This window comes from Peromyscus californicus, unplaced genomic scaffold, assembly GCF_007827085.1.
Source record: "Peromyscus californicus insignis strain IS unplaced genomic scaffold, ASM782708v3 Scaffold_3__1_contigs__length_106647218, whole genome shotgun sequence".
NCBI lineage: Eukaryota > Metazoa > Chordata > Mammalia > Rodentia > Cricetidae > Peromyscus > Peromyscus californicus.
The window spans coordinates 39,975,427-39,987,448 of NW_026294551.1; the positions used below are offsets into that span (position 1 = coordinate 39,975,427).

The 12,022-nt window shown below is 45.5% G+C and overlaps 1 protein-coding gene across 1 annotated transcript in view; it reads left to right on the forward strand.

Annotated features, from left to right (window-relative positions):
• The window catches only part of Rffl (ring finger and FYVE like domain containing E3 ubiquitin protein ligase), a 47,777-nt gene extending 36,207 nt beyond the window's left edge, over positions 1–11,570 (forward strand). Inside the window, 4 exon segments of the mRNA XM_052759792.1 lie at positions 3,468–3,551; positions 4,322–4,532; positions 6,332–6,355; positions 9,132–11,570. Of these exon segments, the coding sequence (XP_052615752.1) occupies positions 3,468–3,551; positions 4,322–4,532; positions 6,332–6,355; positions 9,132–9,313 (501 nt within the window). The 3' untranslated portion in view covers positions 9,314–11,570.
• The last annotated feature ends 452 nt before the right edge of the window (positions 11,571–12,022 follow it).

Sequence of the window (12,022 nt, forward strand, 5' to 3'; positions counted from 1 at the left end):
TTGTGGGTTTTGTTTGTAACACCATCATACCCCAGTTAGACCTAAAAAAAAAAATCATTGCTTCAGAATATATATATATTGGTTTTTCGAGACAGGGTTTCTCTGTGAAGCTTTGGAACCTGTCCTGGAACTCACTCTGTAGCCCAGGCTGGCCTCGAACTCACAGAGATCCGCCTGCCTCTGCCTCCCAAGTGCTGGGATTAAAGGCGTGCACCACCACCGCCCGGCTACTTCAGAATATTTTGAGGAAACTCACAATTACTTCTCTAGTTTGGTTCAAATTTAACCTCCAGCTTACTACCCTTTTGACAGGTCTGTCCTGACTGGGCAGGGAGGGGAGAGATGGGAAACACTGTGACAGGACCTTGCTCCTGTCCTGGTCCCTGTGTGAGAGCTGTCTAATGGTAAGCCAAGAGCAGCAGGCTGAGGCGTGGAGAGTCCATAGTAAGCAGAGGAAGCCTTGGAAGAGAGAAACTAAGTATGACACCCACTCTTGGTGGTCATTAATGCTCTTCTAAGCTCTAGCTCTTGGTCTCTTGGACAAGTTTGACCTCTTGCTATACATTTCTTTTTTTGCTTGGTTTCTTAGAGCACTTTAGTCTGTGTGTAGTGAGCAAGGAGTGGTGGTGTCAAACAGATCTATGGAAGGCCTTCACTGATGCTGCAAGTTACAGGACATGGGCACTGTAAAGATTGGGGCCTAGATCAGGACTCTATATCCACTGATGTTTTTTCTTCAAGACAGAGTTTCTCTGTGTAACAGCCTTGGCTGTCCTGGAATTTGCTTTGTAGACCAGGCTAGCCTTGAACTCACAGAGATCCATCTGCCTCTGCCTCCCAAGTGCTGGGATTAAAGGCGTGTGCCACCACAGCCCGACTGATTTTTGTTTATTTTTGGTGCTAGGTATTCAGCTCAGGACCTCAAGCATGCTGCTGGGCAAAGGGCTCTCCCACTGAGCTACACCACCAACCCCACAATTATTTTTGTTTCTGACCCCTTGGTCCTCTGGGGCACACTTCGAGCCTAGAATAATGGACGAGACTCCTTTGGGCTTGCTAGGTTGTAGAGAGGCTCAACTCCCACAGTATATTTATGGAGCATGGAGCTGCCGAGAACTGGCGGCTCCTTTCCCACATGACATGGGTGGTGGCTGTGCCTCTCGTTTGTGGGTTACCTCCTTGGCCAGGACTGGCACTCACTCAGCTCTTAACACATTTAAAGGCCAATATGATAGCAGCTGGTCATTAATGCTCTTCTAAGCTCTAGCTCTTGGTCTCTTGGACAAGTTTGACCTCTTGCTATACATTTCTTTTTTTGCTTGGTTTCTTAGAGCACTTTAGTCTGTGTGTAGTGAGCAAGGAGAGGAACCAGAGTAAATATTTTTTCATGAAGAGCCTTCAGGCAGGTCAGGAATGGTGCTGCATACCTTGATCTCAGTACTGGGGAGATGGAGGCACACGGATCAGGAGTTTGAGGCTAGCCTCTTCTACATAGCAAGTTCAATGCATGAGATTCTGTCTCAAAAGAGGAAGAGGGGCATGGAGGTTGGAGAATGAACAGATCTTCAGATTTTCAATGTAAGATTATAAACTTAGAATTTTGTCACTAACCAGAATTTTCCTACACCAACAGGTGATACTATGTACTGTGTGTTAATGGGTACCTTTCCTCTTGAGATTTTAGAGGACTTTAGTGTCGATGTACTTCTGTTCTGGTGATACCTGAACTTTGCAAACAGGAAAAACAGGCACAGGGAAGTTAAATAACTTGGCTATATGCTACATCACAGCAAGCAAGAATGCAAATCTAACAGTTAGCCCTACCAGGGATCTGTCCTTCACCTTTGATGTCCTAGCAGTATTCCTAGGGAAGGACATGTATGTGCAGTAAGCAGAATAGTGGACAGATAGATACTAGTTATAGATTTTTATTTACCCAGTAGGCAACCTGAGAAAAGATTTGCAGCGTGGATTCCAGTTCCTCTTTCTAGGGAATAAAAGACATTCAAAAGCTGTTTACTCAGGAGCAGATTAGCCTCTGGAAGACCCTCAGGTAATACCAAGGTGACAGTACCCGAGTGGCTAGTGGGTACCACATCTACATGAAACTGGTAGGAAACCAGAGGTGTTGATGCATACATACACTGTTGGCTGCATCCGCCTATGTATGAGTTCCTGTCGTCACTTAGGGTGTTTTAAGCTCTGCTTTTTTCCATTGTAATTATTTGCTTCTCCTGACAATGGCTAGAGCTGTCAGATCACTTTAGTTTCACAAGTTGTTGTTTGTTTGTTTTTGTTTTTGTTTTTCGAAACAAGGCTTCTCTGTGTAGCCCTGGCTGTCCTGGAACTAGCTCCATAGACCATGCTGGCCTCAATCTCAGAAATCCTCCTGCCTCTGCCTCTGAGTGCTGGGATTAAAGGCGTGCGCCACCACCACTGCCTGGCCCAAGTTGTCTCTTTACTGTTCATCCAGGTTCTGGGGAAAAAGGCTTGTGAACCCAGACATGTCTTTTGCTCTGAGCTCACACAGGCCCTTTGCCTGGAGGCAGCTGGAAGTGAAGAGGAGCTAGATAGGGGTTTGTGGCAGATGTGGTTAATAAAGGTAGGAGGTCACAATCCTGACCACTCTGACAAAATGAGCCCTTTTGAGAAGTGGGATTGCTGACTGGAGTGGAACCCAAGCTGAGGCATTTGTGTTCTGTCGCCTTAGGGTGTTAGGTTCTTAAATCCATTAAACACATTGGAACAGCTACAGGCAGGTGACATCATGTCCTACTAGTTAGAACACATCTCTAGAATGTGAGAGGCTGCAGAGTGACTTGGGGTGGTGATGGTCAGTTGAGGAAGCCAGGGAGATTTATGTTAAGGATGTGAATGAGGTGTTTGGAAAAACTAGTGGACATTGGTCCAGAGGCAGAACCGGGGTAATGGGTGGAGGCTGTGGGGAGGCCATTTGACATAGTGTTCAAAGGTATGTGGTGGAGAGAAACTTTCACCTCAGCTGTCCAAGTTGAGAGCAGACTGGTGATATATGGTGACTAATGCCACCCTTACTGGTGGGCAGAATTAGAGTACTCTTGGTTTTTTTGTTTGTGTTTGTTTTTTGAGACAGGATTTCTTTGTGTAGTCCTGGCTGTCCTGGAACTAGTTCTGTAGACCAGGCTGGCTTCGAACTCACAGAGATCCGCCTGCCTCCTGAGTGCCGGGATTAAAGACGTGTGCCACCCTCGCCCGGCAAGCACTCTTGTTCTTGATGCAGCCTCCCATCCATTGAAATCTTTTGTATTGTTTCTTTGCCTGAGGGTTACTGTTAGAAAGCAGGCATTTGTGGTACTGCTTTGGGAGCCTTGGCTTCTGGGGGCTGATGGGAATACATTTTGGACATTTGTATGAACTGAAAGAGGCCCATACTATGTAAGTCACTGGGAGATCTCTGTGGATGTGATGGCACCTTTCTCTTCCCACAGGCCACTGGCCATGTGTCTCAGGACCACGAGGAGCCCGTCTTCCTGGAGAGCACAGCCAGAGTACCTATCGAGGATGAGACCCAGGTGGGGCCTCTGCTCGGTCTGCACTTTTGCCTTTGGTCTTTCCCTGGTCTTCTTGGGATGTTCCTAGGAGCCTCAGCAGACTCAGGTGGAACAAGAAGGGTCAGTCGCTGAGGATAGTCCTGGAGTCCTTGAGTTTAGTAGTAGCATTTCAGATTAACATTTGTTGCTGTTAGTGTGAGCAAGCAGATTCGAGGCCACAGTGGAGGATGGGGAACCTTCTGGCCCACGCTCTGGGTGCTTCTGTGAAAGTCTTGTTGTCTTGTGTACCTATGGTGCTGTAGCCACTCTTGGGAAAGGAGGTAAGATGAGGCCATGTGTGGAGTCCTGCCAAGGAGGTCTGTACTGAGAAAGGCCAGCACCATACCTGGGGGTATCCTGTACTGCCACATTTACTTTCCACAGGAACCCTGTGTGTCAGGACAGCTGTCTCTCCTTTGGAGAGGGGTAACAGGCTAAAGATGGTAAATATATTGAAAAGTAATGTCTACTATTTAGTGGAGGCATCAGTGTTGAGAACCAGGGCCCTCTGGTGCTCCTTATATGCATAATACTGATGATATTCTAGTGTGTGGCTGTCTGCACAAAGTACAACGTGACGGGGCAGGGAAAGACCAGTCTGCTGCTGTGCCAAGCTCTGTGCCAGGTTCCCTCTTTTCCGTGTTCCTTGAGGTTGGTCAACAAAGTGCATTTTGTTGAGTTCTCTGGGTTCCTTGACGAGAGCTTAAAGGACACAAGAGCTGAGCCACCTGATCACATCTTTGCTTTTGCAGTCCATTGGCTCAGAGGACAGCTTCGTCCCAGGCCGGAGGGCCTCACTGTCTGACCTGACCCACCTGGAGGACATTGAAAGCCTGACGGTGCGGCAGCTGAAGGAGATTCTGGCTCGCAACTTTGTCAACTATAAGGGCTGCTGTGAGAAGTGGGAACTGATGGAAAGGGTGACTCGACTGTACAAGGATCAGAAAGGACTCCAGCACCTGGGTGAGGGGCTATCTGGGTGGTGACTGAACTTATGACAGCATCAGGCTGACTTGATCTGATCCCCATGTGTTTAGCCTCAGAGGAAGCCAGCCTACACATTTGTACTTCTCAAGTACCAAGACTAGGAACAGGCATCGAGTACACAGTTGAATCCACAGAGCAGCCTATGCAGAAGGCTCTAGTAGTATCACTTAGATTTCCTAAGCCATTGTCTTCCTGCCACGTGGTACACACTCCATACTCATTCTGACTACCAACAGTACTAAATTTGAATCAGTTTTGGGTTGGAAAGCAAATTTAGCATATAGTGGGGCTTGGACTTTTTCTTGTTCATTTCCCAAATCATTTTGCATGGTGTCATTTTAGATTTTTACACTGTTCTCACACTGATTCATTGTAGATGTTTTTCTATTAAATTCAGAAAAGTCCTGCAGAAGAGAAACATGTTTGGCTGTTTTGCTAGGCAAGCACTGTACTATTAAGCTGCATCCCCAACACAATAGCAATAGCTTGGGTTTTCTATCCTGGTGCTGGGGATCAAACCCAGGGTCTTCTTCCACATGCCAAGCAAGCATTCTATCACTGAGCTATACCCCTAGCCTTTCCTTTGGCCATTTTGAACTGGACATTTCTCATCACTTAGCTGATACAGTTCTTCGAGCATTTGGTTCCTTGTATGATAAATGGTTGTTAAAAGCCAAGCTTTGGGCCTTCCTCTAATAAATTTGAGTAGCTCAGATTTACCAAATTAGGAGAAGTCTTATTGCATTGGTTATAGACTTGGGGCCTGACAAAGAGTCTGTCTTCTCTGGGATTATCTCAAGAGTCTCCTTAGGGTCCCAAAGACTTTGGGAGTAGGTTTTCTTTTCTGTTGCAGTTTGTTTAATTATGGATCTTACATATCCCTGGGTGGGCAGGAACTTGATATGGAGATTAGGTTTCAAACTCAAAGAGGATCCACCTGCCTGTCCCTCCTCAAGTGCTTGGGATTAAAAGTGTGTACTGCTCTGTCCTGTGGTGGTGGTGGTGGTGGTGGTGGTGGTGGTGGTGGTGGTGGTGGTGGTGGTGGTGGTGGTGGTGGTGGTGGTGGTGGTGGTGCTGCTGCTGCTGCTGCTACTGCTGCTACCACCACCGCTGCTACCCGTTTTTTTGTTTTGTTTTTTGAGATAGGCTTTCTTTGTATTAACAGCTCTGACTATCCTGGAACTTGCTTTGTAGACCAGACCAGGATGACCTCGAACTCACAGAGATCTGCCTGCCTTTGCCTCCCAAGTGCTGGGATTAGAGGTGTGCGCCACCACCACCACCACCACCCTGTAGTTTTTAAAAACAGGCTCTCAATACGTAGCTCAGGCTGTCGTGGAACTCCTGATCCTTATTCTGCCTCTTGTGCCTGGATTATAGGCATGTACCTACCATGCCTGGCAATAATAATAATAACATGTGGGAGCTTTGACAGAATAGTCAAATTCTTCATTCCTTTTTACCTTAATGATGGCTTCAAGGGCAATATTAAAGGATATCATGTATATGCAGTGCTCTTTCAGCTGACATAGTGGCTACTGTAGACCAGAGGAACATGCTTTTCTCAGAACAAAATAGATAGAACAGCTGGGGCTCCATGTAAGTTCTCAGTACACAGTGAGTGAGGAGGGTGAGCATCTGTCCAGATTCCAGCCAGGTCCCATTCTCAGCCTCGACCTGATTGGAGTGCAGAAATGATTGCGGGGGTGGGGTTGGGATTGGGAGACTACTTTTGTACCATCACACTCATATTCACATTTTTCTTTCATTTTCAGTGTCTGGTGGTGAAAACCAAAACGGTATGTAATTGTTTCTGTTAAGGATGGGCTTAGGCTCTTAGCAGTTTTGTTTTCTGTCTACAACCCTGATGGTTGTTCACAATCTAAGACTTGTAGGCATATGTGCTTACAGAGAGGCTGTGGGAAAGCACAGAATCAGACATTGTCCTTGCCCCACCCCTATGAAGGAAGGCCACAGCAGCTTAGGGGCTTGGCTAATTTGGAGATGGAGATGCCCGATGTGTCTTTCCATATGGTCTGTCTAGGGAGAGTCTACACTTTCAGAGATGTCATTTGAGTTTTGTTGTTTTTTTGAGACAAGGTTTCTCTGTGTAACAGCCCTGGTTGTCCTTGGAACTCACACTGTAGACCACGCTGGCCTTGAACTCACAGAGATTCACTTGCCTCTGCCTCTCAAGTGCTAGGATTAAAGATAAGTGCCACCACCACTTGGCTGAGTTGTTTTGTTTTTAAGTCTTTATCTGTCTGTGTACCCCTGGCTGCTCTGGAACTCAACTGTGTAGACCAAGCTGGTCTCAAATTCACAGAGATCCACCTCCCTGTGCTTCCCAAGTGCCGGAATTAAAGGCTTATAAGACTCACTGCACCTAGCCCACTTAAGTCTCTGCCAGGCAAACCAAAAACCAAGGGTGGTGACCCAAGAGACCCCTGTTTGAATGTAGTCAGAGCTGCTCAGCAGACAGCAGCGGTGCTCTGTGGAGGCCTTCTGAGCAGCTTCAAATGCATATCCCACCCGGCTGCCTTAACACCCGCCGGTGTGTTAAAGGGCACCATTGGGACATCCTCAGAGCACACTGTAGAACCCTGGTAGCCTGTGGGATGTCACACACGTTGTACATTTTTCAAAGCCTTGAGGAATGGGCTGAGGGGGATTTCCACAGCTATTCTGAGTAGTGTTACAGCCTACAGAGCATTTAAAAAAAATTTATCCTAATGGGCAGTGATGGCATACGCCTTTAATCCCAGCACTCGGGAGGCAGAGCCAGGTGGATCTCTGTGAGTTCGAGGCCAGCCTGGTCTATAGAGCGAGATCCAGGACAGGCACCAAAACTACAGGGAGAAACCCTGTCTCGAAAAACCAAAAGGAAAAAAAAAATCCTAAGTAAAATTGTCTTCTGTGCAGAATGGGCAGTTGAGCTTTTTTTCTTAGTCCCTATAATCATCTGGGTTAGCCCTCCTCCCAACCCCACCCCAGATAATACCAAGATCAGATTAATCTACTTGGTACCATCCTTCTTCTCATTTCCTGGAGAATGCTGACCACTGAGCTGATACATTTATTGTCTCTCCTCAGTGAAGTAATGAGTGACTGAAATTCTGTAAATGACTCAAGCTTGTTTTAGGTATGCCCGTACCTTTCTAACCTCTGTATGCAGGCCGCTAGGGGCTTTACCTCGGTGGAACTCTCACAGTCAGCCCCCTCCTGTGGGAAGTGTTCTTTGATTTGATGTATATTTCATACATAGTTTTATTTGAATAGCTACATGAAAATACTTGGGCATTCAGTGACGTGACTTAGACTAGTCCAGAACAGAAGAGAAAGACTAGAAGCAACCGATAAAGAATTCCCCTGGAGAAGTCCAGGTGTGAGAAGTGGCAGGTGTGAGAACAATTCTGTTTTATGACTGCTTAGTTTAGACTCGTTTGACACACTGGAGATAGCTGAGCTTCTGAATATCAAAGTTTTTCTCAGCTGAACTAGGATAGTAGCTGTGTCCACTACTGGCATTAGCCAGTTGATATTTATTGAGAACTCTGTGTACTCAGAGGTAACTCTGGGTAGTTAATGCTGTCTGAATAGTCTCTGCCCTTGGAGCTCTTGTCCAGAAGGCCATATATCCATGAGCCTCTCTGATTTGAATGTGAACTACTTCAGCAGCCCTGTGTCCTTGGGCAAGCCACTTTACTATGGCCCAAGTTGTCTCATCTATAAAACCTATTTCAGCACCTCTGGGTTAATACAGAAAGCTCTTAGGACCCGACCTGACACATGGTAGGCAGTTAGTCAATGTGAACAGTTATCATTCCCTGGGCAGAATGTTCATTATCAGATCTTTAAAGAATACCTACCACGTGACTCATGTTTTGGGAATTCAAAGATAAGTATCTGACCTCAGAGCACAAAGCAAATGCTAAGCTTATGATTGTCAGCTGAAAAGTTAAATTAAGCTCTTAGTCTACTGTGGGAGATAAGTGAATTATCATGAAGTGATAAGCAGTCAGGGGTAGGAATAAAATTCAATGAATGTAGCACAGAAAATGGAACAGCGTGTCTGCCCATGCCCCTCCATCAGGAAGTCTTTTCAGAAGCATAGAGGTAGATTGTCGGATAGTACATGGGGTCCCACATGATTCTCAGCTTTATTAAATTTGGACTGTGTTTATAGATAAGATTTATTATTTCTAATGAACCATTCATTACAGTTCTGTTTATATCCAAACTTTTCTGAACCAGTTTTATCTTTTTTGTACGTTCTGCCTCAGGGGATGTGGTACCTAAGTCCTGGTCCCTCACTGTATATTACAGCCTCCTTGTCCTAAGTTCCTTCTTTTAGTCTGAACTATCCTATAGTTCTGAGTCCTGGAATGGTTTTTTTCTGAGAGTAAAAGCAGCTGGAGGTGGTTTGGGTACTGAGTTGTGGTTTGTGTTTTTTTTTTTTGGTTTTATTTTTGAAGGCACTCTGTTTGAGGGAAGTGTGGATTTGATGGTTTGCTCCCTGTAGCCCCTCATACACTGAGACACATTCTTTTCTTCTTTTCTGCCTTGTTTGTCCAGGGGGAGCAGTGCCTTCTGGCTTGGAGGAGAACCTGTGTAAGATTTGCATGGACTCACCCATTGACTGTGTTCTGCTGGAGTGCGGCCACATGGTGACCTGTACCAAGTGTGGCAAACGCATGAACGAATGTCCTATCTGCCGGCAGTATGTCATCCGAGCAGTGCACGTCTTCCGGTCTTGAGGGCTAGCATTGGCTTCTTCAGTGCCTTATAGGACATAGCCCAAAGTGTCTGGGCTCAGGGTTGGTCCGATGCACAAAGGCAGTTTATTGCAAGAAACTGGCAGTGTTGAGACTAGGACAAGCAGAGGTACCCGGCATACCCGTCTTGCCATGGGGTGTACCTCTTAGATGGCAGAGCCCAAAGCCAGTGGGAACTGATTCAGATCACGTTGGTGAGTGCCTGCTTCACTGATTTTGGGTGGTGATGGTAATCAATGAAGAGGACTTTCCAGAGCTTGGATCGTGTCTTCCCCCTTCCTGAGAACCTAAGACACATTTCACACATCCCATACACCACTCCTCCTGCTTCATCAATCAAAAGTCCTGCTGGAAATGGTTCCCTTCCCCCAGCACATCTGGATTTAAATTTCTGGTTTCTGCGTGTTTTAAGTCTGCTACATTGCCTAAAATCCATTTGTTTTTATGGACCAAAAAATATGTTAATCAGACCAATAGTATTCCCTAGGTCAGAATTTGGATCAGTAGGCTGATCTCTGGTGAGAAATTAAGTCTAAATGCTGTAGAAAAATTTCTAAGTTGAGTCCCTTCTGTTAAGTGTTGGGGTTGGAAATGATCAGTCTGCTGACCTGACCCCTAAACTGTTGGGAAGTCCCTAGGAGGTGGTACATGGGTCATCTCTACTGCTTCTCTTTGAGTTTGACTGCACCATCCTTCACCTTGGGTTATGAGGAAAGAGAAATGGAGGCAATGGCTCTCTGTTTATCTTTGGCTTCTGATTTTGTTTTTTTGTTGTTTTGGTTTTTTTTTTTTTTTTTTTTAGAAAAAAACATTGTTTCTCTTCTTTGGGTTTTGAATTTGCTTACCAAAAGCATAGGAACTTAGGCAGAGAGCTCTGCTCTTCTTTAGCCTGGCTGCTCATGGAGTTCCTGGAGAGCAGACATATAGGACAGTGTATGAGGCACCGGAAGGTGCTGAATGAGGCTGGACTGTGCCCATGGCTGCTTCTTAGCCTTTTGGGTAGGTCAGAATGAATCATTTTCTGAATCATGAGTCCAGCCTCGTGGGGTCTTTACACTGACACGGCTGAAGGGTTTGAGTGGTGTTTGCTGGAACAGCTCAACAAAGCACAGAAGGAGCTGTGTGCTCCTGTAGGATGCGCCCTCAGCACTGGATAAAAACCACTGCCCTCCACTGCGCAGCTAAGTGAGACTGGAAGAACCACTCATGACCCTGGAAAGCAGAGGGACACCTCTAAGGGGGCTATTTGAATACTTAGGCTTTCTTCCCATCGTTAACCACTAAATTCCTTTAGGGGATCAAATAATTCCATGAAGTAGTTGTCAGAGCCACCAGGCCACTTTACCTCTGCATTCTAAGTCCAGATGGCTAGATTTTGGGTCAAAGCCTTTGCAGGTGTCAGGAATCGTGAGATTCCTCCACAAAAACTACCTTTCCTCCCTTTCTGAATAGTAGGTACTGTAGTTTACAATGTCTTCAGTTTAGCACAGCCCACCGATTTTGCTGCTCCGGGACTCCACTGTGAAACAGGTCTGATTATGCAGCTCAGTAAGACCTAACAAGACTTCAAAGCTGGCTCTCCCTTAAGACTGCTTTCTCTTCTGAGGCCTTACCGCCCTACCTCCTAGACAGGAACAGAAATAATACACTGATGGCCTGTTAGCAACCCGAGTAACAGTCAGACCTGATGTTACTTATTTTGAAGAAAGAACTTACCTTTAAATCTCTTTCATCTTTTGGTACTTTCTTTTGGAAAAAAGACCAGATGTCAAACAAGTTTTTTATTGTAACACCAAATGAAAGTTGGAATTCTAAGATTCCATTTCAGTTAACATCTAACCCAGGTAGAAAACCTGATTTTTTTTTTTTTTTTTAAATACTTGAGCCCCTTTCTTTTCTTCACGGATCCTTGTTCTTAATTAACATAGAAACACCTAATCCTTCCAACTATTCTGTGGCTTTCGCTGGGATTGCGCCAAGATTTCAGTTGAGACTTAGTTTTGAAAGATGGACAGCTAACTGGTTCATAGGTTGGAATAGCCGGTTCTAAACTAATAAGCTGTAAAGGAATTAATAGTCTATATTGTACAAATTTGTTAAAATCTCTTGGATGTGAATGTGTTACTCCAAGTGGCTTATATTAAGATTTTCTCACCTGGGTGTTAAAAAGCAAACCCAAATGTGTATTTTTTGTTACAGAGCTCTGCTTTATAATTTTGTAATAAAGTTTAAATACAGATGTCTGTCCCATCTGGTGTGGGAATGATGCCAGAGGCCACAAAGTACTAGTAAATGTAGGCAAGCATCAGGCCACGTGCAGAGGTATTGCTCTTCAGAGATCACATTCCACTTTGGGAGATGCTTGGGCCACCTGTTCTTGGTCAAGGTACCCTGCTCTGTGTTGTGACTTGCCTATGATCACAAGAGTGTGTGGGAGAAATTACGGAACAGACTAGAAGTGGAACTAGTGTAAGGATGATTCTCAAGAGCAAATGGGAAGCACCAGGTGAATTATTTACACACTGTCCCACTGGAAAAGGGCCTTCAAGAGCTAAGTGGAAAGGAACATCAGGACAGCTAGGTAGCCAGTTAAGTGAATATAGTTGTGACAGACAAGTATGGCTCAAAGGTTGGCCCAGCCTAAAGAGCAGACTGCAAAATAAGCACAGGCCTATACCAAGCTACCTGACC